Source organism: Oncorhynchus gorbuscha, linkage group LG03 (assembly GCF_021184085.1).
Source record: "Oncorhynchus gorbuscha isolate QuinsamMale2020 ecotype Even-year linkage group LG03, OgorEven_v1.0, whole genome shotgun sequence".
Taxonomy (NCBI): Eukaryota; Metazoa; Chordata; class Actinopteri; order Salmoniformes; family Salmonidae; genus Oncorhynchus; species Oncorhynchus gorbuscha.
This window is the reverse complement of record NC_060175.1, coordinates 62,376,357-62,388,985: the sequence shown is the minus strand read 5'-3', so window position 1 is coordinate 62,388,985 and position 12,629 is coordinate 62,376,357. Positions and strand designations below refer to the sequence as shown.

Below are 12,629 nucleotides of genomic sequence, written 5' to 3'. Positions count from 1 at the left end.
ACACTCATCACTTCTGGCAATCACACTGAGACACTATCATTTCTACTCATGGACTCACCCCTTGCACCATTAGTTCTCGGCCACCCTTGGCTCACCCAACACAACCCCAGAGTTGACTGGGTTCATAACTCTATATCCATGTGGAGTAACAAGTGTCTTGAGTCCTGTTTAGTGTCTGCTTGTTCGTCTGTGTCTGATTCTGTGTTTCTAGAGGAGGCAGTGGATTTGTCTAACGTGCCCGTTGAATACCTTGACCTGAAGGAGGTGTTCAGTAAGTCCCATGCTGCTTCTCTTCCTCCGCATCGTCCCTATGACTGTGCAATAGAATTATTGCCAGGTGAGTCTCCGCCTAAAGTTAAGTTATATTCACTCTCAGTTCCGGAGAGGGAGGCTATGGAGAGATACATCTCTGATTCTCTGGCATCTGGATTCATTCGTCCTTCCTCTTCTCCAGCGGGGGCGGGGTTCTTCTTTGTGGGGAAGAAGGACGGATCTCTGCGTCCTTGCGTTGATTACCGTGGGTTGAATAACATCACAGTGAAGAATACCTATCCCTTACCGTTGATGTCCTCAGCCTTTGAAAGGTTACAGGGAGCATCCGTGTTCACTAAGTTGGATTTACGTAATGCATATCATTTGGTTCGCATAAGGGGGGGGGGACGAATGGAAGACCGCGTTTAACACCCCCAGAGGGCACTTCGAATAGTTGGTCATGCCTTTTGGGCTATCCAACTCCCCAGCGGTTTTCCAGGCACTCGTCAATGAAGTGCTAAGAGATATGATTGATCAGTTCATATATGTTTACCTGGATGACATACTGATTTTTTCTTCTTCTCTCCAGGAACACGTTCAGCACGTCAGACGAGTGCTTCAGAGGTTGTTGGAGAATGGACTTTTTGTCAAGGCGGAGAAATGCATTTTTCATGCACAATCCGTTCCATTCCTAGGTTACATCGTCTCGACTGAAAGTATTCGCATGGATCCTGACAAGGTTAAGGCTGTGGTGGATTGGCCAAGCCCAGATTCCCGTAAGGCCCTACAGAGGTTTCTGGGATTCGCCAATTTCTACCGGCGTTTCGTTCGCAACTTTAGTCAGATAGTCGCTCCTCTTACCGCCTTAACCTCCCCCAGAGTGACGTTCAGGTGGTCCGATAGAGCCGAGGCTGCATTCGCCAAACTCAAGAGCCGCTTTGTTTCGGCTCCCATCCTCATAGCTCCCGATCCCTCGCGTCAGTTCGTGGTGGAGGTGGACGCTTCAGAGGTGGGGGTAGGTGCGGTACTTTCCCAACGTTCCTCTTCTGACGACAAGATGCACCCTTGCACGTTCCTTTCCCATCGGTTATCACCTGCGGAATGCAACTACGTGATTGGCAACAGAGAGTTGTTGGCAGTGAAGTTAGCACTGGAGGAGTGGCGCCATTGGTTAGAGGGGTTGGGGGTACCTTTTATAGTTTGGACCAATCACAAAAATTTGGAATATATCAGAACCGCCAAGCGACTCAACTCCAGGCAGGCGCGGTGGGCACTCTTTTTCGGACGTTTTGACTTCTCTCTCTCGTATCGCCCGGGTTCCAAGAATGTCAAACCCGACTCCCTTTCTCACATTTTTGACCATTCCGAACACCCATCCACTCCCGAGTGCATCCTACCCGGGACCCTAGTGGTCTCCACACTCACATGGGAGGTTGAATCGAGGGTCAAAACGGCCTTAGAAATGGTAACGCCTCCGCCCGGTTGCCCGCCTAATCGGTTGTTTGTGCCGGAGGGGTGTCGGTCCGATGTTATTCGGTGGGGGCATTGCTCCAACGTAGCGTGTCATCCAGGAGTCAGCCGCACTAGCTTTTTGGTAAGCAACGCTTTTGGTGGCCACTGATGGCTCGTGACATTCACAGTTTCGTCTTGGCTTGCTCGGTTTGTGCCACTGAGAAGACTTCTAATCGACCCCCACATGGGTTACTCCAACCGCTGTCGGTCCCTTCGAGACCCTGGTCCCACATCGCACTAGATTTTGTTACCGGCCTTCCACCCTGCCAGGGCAAGACGGTTGTTTTGACCGTGGTGGACCAGTTCTTGAAGGCGGCTCATTTTATTCCCTTGCCTAAATTACCATCTGCCAAGGAGACAGCGGTAACTGTCGTGGATCATGTCTTTCGCTTACATGGCCTGCCGATGGACGTAGTTTCTGACAGGGGGCCCCAATTTGTGTCCAAGTTTTGGCAAGAGTTTTGTATGTTACTGGGAGCGAGTGTCAGCCTGTCTTCAGGGTTTCATCCCCAGAGCAACGGTCAAACGGAGAGGGCCAACCAAGATTTGGAGAGAGTGTTGCGATGTTTGGTTTCTAAGAATCCCTCTTCCTGGAGTCAACAACTCTCTATGGTTGAGTACGCTCACAATTCGTTGCCAGTGGCAGCCACGGGTCTCTCTCCGTTTGAGTGTAGTTTAGGTTACCAGCCACCTATCTTTCCCAGTACGGAGTCTGAGGTCACTGTTCCCTCCGCTCACGCTTTCATCCAGAGGTGCCGTCACGCATGGAGCAGAGCCCGTGAGACTCTTCTCTGGGTGGGGACGCGCACCAAGGCTAAGGCCGATCGCCACCGGTCGAAGCCTCCGGTATACGTCGTTGGCCAAAGTGTGGCTTTCTACTAAGAACATTCCACTCCGATCCGTTTCGAACAAGCTTGCCCCCAAATTTATCGGCCCGTTCAAAGTCACCAGGATCATTAGTCCGGTGGCGGTCCGGCTCAAGCTTCCTCCGGCATATAGGAGAATTCATCCTACCTTTCATGTGTCTAAAATAAAACCTGTGTTTCAGGCACGCATTAACCCGCCGGTCCCGGTTCCCCCGCCGCCACGACTTGTTGATGGGGAACCCACCTTTTCTGTCAATCGTATTTTGGACTCTAGAAGGAGGGGACGCGGATTCCAGTACCTGGTGGACTGGGAGGGTTACGGCCCGGAGGAGAGAAGTTGGGTACCTGCTAGGGACATTCTGGATCACTCCCTTATCGATAATTTCAATCAACAGGTAAATTCGCCTGGGAACGCCAAGAGGCGTTCCTAGGGGGGTATTGTCACGGTTCATGAATCCACTGCCTCCCTCTCTCTTTCTCTTTCTCTCTCTCTCTCTCTCTCTCTCCCGTGTTTGTGTGGGCGTGGTTCCCAATCTCGGCCTGATTGTCTGCGCCAGCTGGAACCACTTATCTTCCCTTTATATGTTCTGTAACCAGTGTTTCTTGTTGTCAGATCGTTGTTACTTCCCTGAGGTTGTGTTGTTACTTCCCTGAGGTTGTGTCGTTACTTCCCTGAGGTTGTGTCGTGTGTCCGTGCTCATCTCTCGCCGCCCTTGTGTGGATTATCTGCTGTGCTCCTTCCTACCCATCCGGACACCATCCGGATTGCCATTGTGTTGGTTCAAATTACTCTGACTCCTGATGCAAAGCTATTATATTTTACTTTATGAAGCAGAGTGATAAACATAGGCAGTTAGACTGAAGGAGCATGTAGCCCTATACAGCCACTGGATTTGTCTGCCAGTGAATCAGTCATCCATGCTAGTCATCCGTCCACCCAGTCCGTCAGTCAGACAAACAGGCCTTTAATTAGTTCCCCCTATGTGAGGCTCTTTGGCTTCCTCCCCAGGCCCTCTCTGTCTCCACATTGTCAGAATTACTCAGTGGGATAACTGTAATAAACATCATAGAGGTTAAAGTACCGTCATACCTCTACTACACGCGTGTCCACTCTCCATTCCCCAGGGCTCTGGAGATAAATTAACTGACATTGGATGGAGGGATCAGAGTACCAGCCTGGGGTTAAATTACAGTGAGTTCAATTCCCTGTATGATGATCCTGCTATTTATTGTTAGTTATCTGTAGGACAGGGTGTATTTACTGGTCTGGAGTTTGCTAAATTTGACCTTTTATTTTTGTCCTTCATCCATATGACTCTTTTCCCCTTACCCATATCTGTCACGGTTCATGAATCCACTGCCTCCCTCTCTCTTTCTCTTTCTCTCTCTCTCTCTCTCTCTCTCTCCCGTGTTTGTGTGGGCGTGGTTCCCAATCTCGGCCTGATTGTCTGCGCCAGCTGGAACCACTTATCTTCCCTTTATATGTTCTGTAACCAGTGTTTCTTGTTGTCAGATCGTTGTTACTTCCCTGAGGTTGTGTTGTTACTTCCCTGAGGTTGTGTTGTTACTTCCCTGAGGTTGTGTCGTTACTTCCCTGAGGTTGTGTCGTGTGTCCGTGCTCATCTCTCGCCGCCCTTGTGTGGATTATCTGCTGTGCTCCTTCCTACCCATCCGGACACCATCCGGATTGCCATTGTGTTGGTTCAAATTACTCTGACTCCTGATGCAAAGCTATTATATTTTACTTTATGAAGCAGAGTGATAAACATAGGCAGTTAGACTGAGGGAGCATGTAGCCCTATACAGCCACTGGATTTGTCTGCCAGTGAATCAGTCATCCATGCTAGTCATCCGTCCACCCAGTCCGTCAGTCAGACAAACAGGCCTTTAATTAGTTCCCCCTATGTGAGGCTCTTTGGCTTCCTCCCCAGGCCCTCTCTGTCTCCACATTGTCAGAATGACTCAGTGGGATAACTGTAATAAACATCATAGAGGTTAAAGTACCGTCATACCTCTACTACACGCGTGTCCACTCTCCATTCCCCAGGGCTCTGGAGATAAATTAACGGACATTGGATGGAGGGATCAGAGTACCAGTCTGGGGTTAAATTACAGTGAGTTCAATTCCCTGTATGATGATCCTGCTATTTATTGTTAGTTATCTGTAGGACAGGGTGTATTTACTGGTCTGGAGTTTGCTAAATTTGACCTTTTATTTTTGTCCTTCATCCATATGACTCTTTTCCCCTTACCCATATCTGTCACGGTTCATGAATCCACTGCCTCCCTCTCTCTTTCTCTTTTTCTCTCTCTCTCTCTCTCTCTCTCTCTCCCGTGTTTGTGTGGGCGTGGTTCCCAATCTCGGCCTGATTGTCTGCGCCAGCTGGAACCACTTATCTTCCCTTTATATGTTCTGTAACCAGTGTTTCTTGTTGTCAGATCGTTGTTACTTCCCTGAGGTTGTGTTGTTACTTCCCTGAGGTTGTGTTGTTACTTCCCTGAGGTTGTGTCGTTACTTCCCTGAGGTTGTGTCGTGTGTCCGTGCTCATCTCTCGCCGCCCTTGTGTGGATTATCTGCTGTGCTCCTTCCTACCCATCCGGACACACTCCCCTGGATTTCTCAGCACGCTATCACCGGAAGATGCGCCCTAGTCCCTGGGTCGGATTCCGTCTGAGTACAGTCTGTCTGTCCTGTTGCTGCTGTAAATTGTATTCCTGTTAGAGACACCCGTTCCCATTTGGGAACGCCCCCCAGCTGGAATGTGGTGCAGGGAACGCAAGAAATATTCCTAAAAATATTTAACCTCCACACATTAACAAGTAAAATAGCTCAAATGAAAGATAAACAAGTTGTTTATCTAACCAGCAAGTCAGATTTCTAAAATGATTTACGGCGAAAACATAGCACATATTTATGTCAAACCACCACCGCAGACATATCTCATTAGCATAGCCAAGTAGGAAAAAATATGCAATCAACAAACGCAGGATTAAAAAAAAATCATTTCACTAACCTTTTGAAATCTTCATCAGATGACAGTAATATAACATGTTACACAGTACATTCATTTTTTCTTTTCAATAATATGCTATATATATCCATAAATCTCTGTTTACAATTACGCATCGTTCAAAAAATGCTACTCAAATGTCCTGAGAAATGAAATAGCTCCGGCAGATAACGTCAGCTAACAAGGAATACACATCATAAACTTTGACTAAATATGCATGTTTTACATATGTATAGGAAGATACACTTATTCTAAATGCAATCGCTGTGTTACATTGAATTTTAACGTTACAGTTTGCATTTACTAGGCTATACTAGGAGTCGGCGCTCCAAACGTACCATTCTGGCTCCTCTACCTTGGAGTCGACAGAAACCCAAAATTAACACAAATATTCCCTTACCTTTGCTGTTCTTCCATCAAAAGACCTGGAAGGGGTTATACTTACCAAACCAGCGTTTAGTTTTCAAGTCTGCGTCTTTCGGTTCTCAAAATACCCACATTTCGGTCGAAATGTAGGCAAAATTGAAGTGGATGAAGTGAAATTATATATTATATGTCGAGTTAACTTGTCAAACTAACTTCATAATCAAGCTTTAACATGTTATAAAGGTGTACAGCAATTTTGAGAACAAACAGAAACACAAGCACCGTTCAATCGATCTTGGAAAAAAGAGAGGACTTGACCACTGCGCACATAAAAGTGACAGGTTTTTTTGAGTGACTGGGAGCTTACCGCGTGCTCAAACTCTCGCAAGCGGGCGATTCTCACAATGAGAAGCCCCATTGAAAGCTGAGATCACGCTGAACACGTGGAGACTGTTCCTGGCGCTGTAACTGTTTGGGGAGGGTGTTTGCGATGACGTCAAAGGTGGGCCAACTTTTCAGATGAGAAGAGATAGTTTGGGAGAATGCATATTTTGAGAGTTCTGCTTTACATAGAGACAAAATTTAAACGGGTTTAAAAGCTTTAGAGTTTTCTATTCAATAATATTTTTTATTTGCATATATTAGCAACTTTTGACAAAAAATAATTATGTTTACTATGGGCACGCAATTACTCCAGCGGGGGCAGTAGACAGCCCTATCCCCAACAGACCATCGTTGCTTGCATCTTGCATCCGCCTCTGTATTGTCACAATATCACTTCCATTTACTTTACTTCCTTACTCATGCTAATCCCATTCTGTCCTCCTTACCTTGCATGTGGCCCTCACCCTATTCTCTCCATCCACCCAACATGTGCTCTGCTCTCATCCTTTTCCCTCTTCTAATATAATGTTAATAGAGTGGGACCCTAGTTCTTGGTCTGTCTCCCTATAGAGCAGTGCACGAGTCAACATTTCAGAGGGATCATGTCCAGAGAGGATCATCACCATCACCGGCTCTACAGACTGTGTCTTCAGGGCATTCACCATGATCACATACAAACTGGAAGAGGTAAGACAGCACAATCACTGTTTCCCTAAGAGATGTTCTTAAGCGGGGCAAAGCTGCCCCTTGGCTTCAATTGATTTGATGTACAGTACCAGTCAAAAGTTTGGACACACCTACTCAACTCAAGGGTTTTTCTTTATTTTGAATATTTTCTACATTGAAGAATAACAGTGAAGACATCAAAACTATGAAACAGTACATATGGAATAATGTAGTAACCAAATAAGTGTTAAACAAATAAAAATATATTTGAGATTCTTCAAAGTAGCCACCCTTTGCCTTGATGACAGCTTCGCACACTCTTCTCTTAACCAGTTTCATGAGATGAATGTATTTCAATTAACAGGTGTGCCCTGTTAAAAGTTAATTTGTAGAATGTATATCAAGGTAGAGGTGGTATATAGAAGATAGCCCTATTTGATAAAAGACCAAGTCCATATTATGGCAAGAACAGCTCAAATAAGCAAAGAGAAATGACAGTCCATCATTACTTTAAGATATGAAGGTCAGTCAATCCGGAATTTTTAAAAAGTTTCTTCAAGTGCAGTCGCAAAAAACATCAATCTTAATGAGAACTGGCTCTCATGAGGACTGCCACAGGACAGGAAGACCCAGAGTTACCTCTGCTGCAGAGTATAAGTTCATTAGATTTAACTGCTCCTCAGGTAGCAGCCCAAATAAATGCTTCACTGAGTTCAAGTAAAAAAGACACGTCTCAAAATCAACTGTTCAGAGCAGACTGCCTGAATCAGGTGTTCATGGTCGAATTGCTGCAAAGAAAACATTTTTAACGGACACCAATAAGAAGAAGAGACTTGCTTGGGCCAAGAAAGACGAGCAATGGACATTAGACCGGTGGAAATCTGACCTTTGGTCTGATGAGTCCAAATTTGAGATTTTTGGTTCCAACCGCCGTGTCTTTGTGAGACGCAGATAAGGTGAATGGATGATCTCCTTATGTGAGGTTCCCACCGTGAAAGATGGAGAAGGAGGTATGATGTTGTGGGAGTGCTTTGCTGGTGACACTGTCAGTGATTTATTTTAAATGCAAGGCACACTTAAACCTCTTACAGCTTACCCCCCTACTTTTTTCAATTTCCGCCTGAAGACATACCCAAATCTAACTGCCCTGTAGCTCAGGCCCAGAACCAAGGATATGCATTTTCTTGGTTTCATTTGAAAGAAAACACTCTGAAGTTTGTGAAAATGTGAATTAAATGTAGGAGAATATAACACAATAGATCTGGTTTAGATAATACAATGAAAAAAACATGTTTTTTATTTTTATTGTTGTATCATCATCTTTAAAATGAACAAGACAAAACAAACATTCAGATCGGATGATGGGGACAATTTCAGTGAAAAACAGGAGGGCAACAGAGTACTTGTGCAAAGTTGCAGAATGATAACTTCCAAAATGAGTGTTCCTACATGACATTTATCATGAAGTCACCTAGGTGTCCCACACAAGTAGCCCAAATGTACCCAAGTGGCCAAATTGGTGAAGTTGTACATTTTGAATGGAATAACTATATACAAAATACCAAAATGGTATTATAACACAACCCCCCAGAAAATGGAGAAAAAAATATACATTTACAAAATAACACTTTCAATATTTGGAAGACCCTCAGTCCTCTACGCAATATTGTGCTGCTGATGCCAGGTGCCATAGCAGTCTCTTTCTGCTGTAAAACAGAGGGTCACCAAACATGTGGTGCAGGTGATGGGGAACTTCATTTAGCAAAGAACACAGCGACGCCTCCATGCTGTGCCCTTTTGGCCCTGAGGCACATTCATGCCTGCAGAAATAAATTAGGGCAGATGAACACCACTTGTGGCAGAGGAAGAGGGGCCAGAACGTGGTGCAGTGGTGCTGGGGTGCTGTAGCCAGCAAGCTCCTTGATGAGCAACTCTCTGAAGGTTAGCTGTGAGATGGGGGCTTTCCACAGCTCTTAGCCATTTCCTTGTGTAGGATGAATGCATTCACCACAGCAATGTCGATGAAATGATAGAAGAAGGTTTTGTACCATTTCATCGTCTTATGGAGAACATTGTAATAGCCTATCAGCGCATCTGACAGGTCCACATCTCCCATGCCCTTATTGTAGTCCTTTATTGCAATTGGAATGGGGACATTTTTTGCGGTCCATGCCCCAGTAGCGCTGAGACAACAGGTGTCCGGCTGGATGAACCAGCTTCAGTGGGAGATGGACACCTTGGCACTGGGGGCTCCCATTCGGAGTCAGTGTCACTGTGAAAGAAAATGTTCAGTTAGAGTAGTTTCACATATCAGCCCTGTATCAACAGGTATAATAAACAGATGTATATAGAGTACAGGGAACATAAGGTTGAATATATTATTATAGACTTGCTAGATCTACTGTCTCATTTATATTATGACAGACCAGCTAGATCTACTGTCTATTTTATATTATGACATTTAAGCTAGATCTACTGTCTCTATTATATTATGACAGACCAGCTGTATCTACTGTCTCCATTTCACTTTGGCCATTGTTATGGGCCTGCCCCTCCCCTCAACAGCCTCAAATAGGCTATTTCATGTGGGGGTGGGGTGGGGTGGAGCGGCAGACACACGCATCTCAGCCATGCTCCCTCTAATCCACAATATGTATATATACACACACACACATAGGCTATGGGTCATACACATACATACAAACATAGGCTATGGGTCATACACATACATACAAACATACCCCCACCCACAATGTATAGCCAACGTGTACTTTACACATTTCATTACATTTTTATACATTGCTACTAAAAATAAATAAAAATCACAAATAATATTTTATATTGTTAATTTCAAACAACGGCATTAGCATGAGAAGAATTTACCAATCCAAAACTATGTCCTCTCCATTCAAAAAATATTCCTCCATTTGGGAATCAAAGCTATGCTAGCTAAATTAATCGTCCTCCAACAATCTCTGTCTCACTTTCCCGATCAATTTCTTCTAAAATTGTGTGTACATCTGTATATCTAGACTTAGATTTAGCTTTCCCTGACTTATTTGCCATACTGATTAATATATAAACAGCTGAAGATGCGCTTTACCAAAATATTGCTGTGCGTAACATGCCTGGCTCCTTCCAGTATGAATCTTCAATGGCGAATGACCCTCTTTACGCCGGAGTTCACTACATGGGTTGGTCTTCCAACACATAAACATTACATATTGCCGTTTACCTCAGCTCATTGGCTATCTACCCAGCTAGATTTCAAGACGATCAGTGGTCATTGGGCTGAAATACAGTCAATCAACGAAACAGAGGTTATATCATTGGTGCACAATGATGTCATTACTTGTTGTCTTTAAATCGGTTTCTTTCAGTCAATACGTCCCGCGAAATGACCCATCAAGTTTGGTTGTGTTACAAACAAACCAGTTGATTGCAATGAAACCAAACATGACTGGATAAAGTCACGTTTAGTGTGTGTATTTACATCGAATGTGTTGTCGAATATGGAATGAGACGGAATTTATCAATCAAAATTGTGCAACAATGAGCATTGGGATTGGAAACAGAGGAAGATCGTCAAAGGTAAACTATTTATTTTATTGCAATATGTGATTTTGTTACGCCTGTGCTGGTTGAAATAGTTATTTTTTATGGGGCTCTGTCCTCAGATAATCGCATCGTATTCTTTCGCAGTAAATCCTTTTTAAAAATCTGACAACGCAGTTGGATTAGCAAGATTCTAGGCTTTTGACCCATGTGAGACACTTGTATTTTCATTAATGTTTAATATGACTATTTATGTAGTGATCACCGTATGTTGTCACATTTAATCACGCTAACGGGTTCGGTGCGCAGAGAGGTTAACCAGCATGGCTATCACAGCATTCTGCAGTGATACTCCATCCAATCTGGTTTGTGCTTAGTGGGACTATCATTTGTTTTTCAACAGGACAATGACCCAACATACCTCCAGGCTGTGTAAGGGCTATTTGACCAAGAAGGGAAGTGATGGAGTTCTGCATCAGATGACCTGGCCTCCACAATCACCTGACCTCAGCCCAATTGAGATGGTTTGGGATGAGTTGCACTGCAGAGTGAAGGAAACGCAGCCAACAAGTGCTCAGCATATGTGGGAACTCCTTCAAGACTGTTGGAAAAGGATTCCAGGTGAAGCTGGTTGAGAGAATGCCAAGAGTATGCAAAGATGTCATCAAGGAAAAGAGTGGCTACTTTGAAGAATCTAAAATCTAAAATATATTTTGATTTATTTAACACTTCTTTGGTTACTGCATGATTCCATATGTGTTATTACATAGCTTTGATGTCTTCACTGTTATTCTACAATGTAGAAAATATTCAAAATAAAGAAAAACCCTTGAATGAGTAGGTGTGTCCACACTTTTGACTGGTACTGTATAATTTCCTGGTTTCCAATTCGGTAAAATGTTTTTATTTATACTGTACAGTTCATCATACAAATTGAAGATATCGTGGAAAATCATTAGTCACATTTAATAGCAAGGTTTCCTCCGAGGTTGGCTTCTACTGCTGATTATTTTGACACTGGATACCAGTTAGACATTTGCTGCTCTTAGTGCAAGAGCCTTTTAGTTTCTCATTATAATACTGCAGTGTGAAGTGTAACTAGCACTGGGCCTTTTATGCAGCATAGAAACTTATTAAAAAGAGCTTCACCTTGGAACAGCTCAGACAACAGGAGAGGAACAGACAAGTGTCTCCATTACTTTTATAGACAGTATATTGCATTGAGGGAGAACATGCATCAGTGCTCCAGGTCCATTGATGAAAGATCAGATGATAATGTGTTTACATGCTAATTAATTAAACAGATGAGGTTTGTGTTTATATTTATCCATCAGCAAACTAATTAACATGGTAGATTCAGGAACATTTCGGTTGGTCTACCTGCAGTTACTCCCCGCATAGTCGGGCCAACGGTGTCTTAACAAATGCTGGCTGGGAGAGCGCGGAACTGCATTCATTAAAAATGTTAAGCTCTCACCTCTTTCCAACCCTACTGTCAGCCGAAACTCCTGAGTTGTCGTGGCAACCTGTTGGCTGACCTACAGCGGCATGTCTCTCACCATGCCTGAGTGTTGTGTCTGTATGCACACATGACTGTAAGTCGCTTTGGATAAAAGCGTCTGCTAAATGGCATATATTATTATTATTATTATCTTTAATTAAAAGATCAAAAGAAGAAGAAAAAAAATCTCAACTCTTTTTGGCCAATGGGTAAAGAAGTTACATTGTTCTCTACTATCTACTCTCATCGTTGACTTGATCATGATGATATAATCATTAAGGCGGTCAATTAAATACATTTTATCGAGTCATTATATGAGCACAAGGAAAGAGATAGGCCGAACTTGAGTCTGGGCAGAACGGCTCTCTAATCACAAAGGACCACAGTTCAGCTCCTAAGAAAGGAAATAGAGCATTTATTTGCTGCAGGTTAGTCATTCTCCATTGTCTTATTGTCCTAACCACAGCATACACGGGGGATTAAGCTCAGTGTCTCTCTGTGTGACTGCAGCTTCTT

The 12,629-nt window shown here is 43.9% G+C and overlaps 1 protein-coding gene across 2 annotated transcripts in view; it reads left to right on the top strand.

Annotated features, from left to right (window-relative positions):
• Nucleotides 1-12,629, top strand: part of LOC124031675 (poly(rC)-binding protein 4-like) — an 80,453-nt gene that overhangs the window by 31,632 nt on the left and 36,192 nt on the right. For both annotated transcript variants that reach the window (XM_046343216.1, XM_046343215.1), the window contains exon 5: nt 6,962-7,078. In XM_046343216.1, the coding sequence (XP_046199172.1) occupies nt 6,962-7,078 (117 nt within the window). The remainder of the gene's footprint in view (nt 1-6,961; nt 7,079-12,629) is intronic.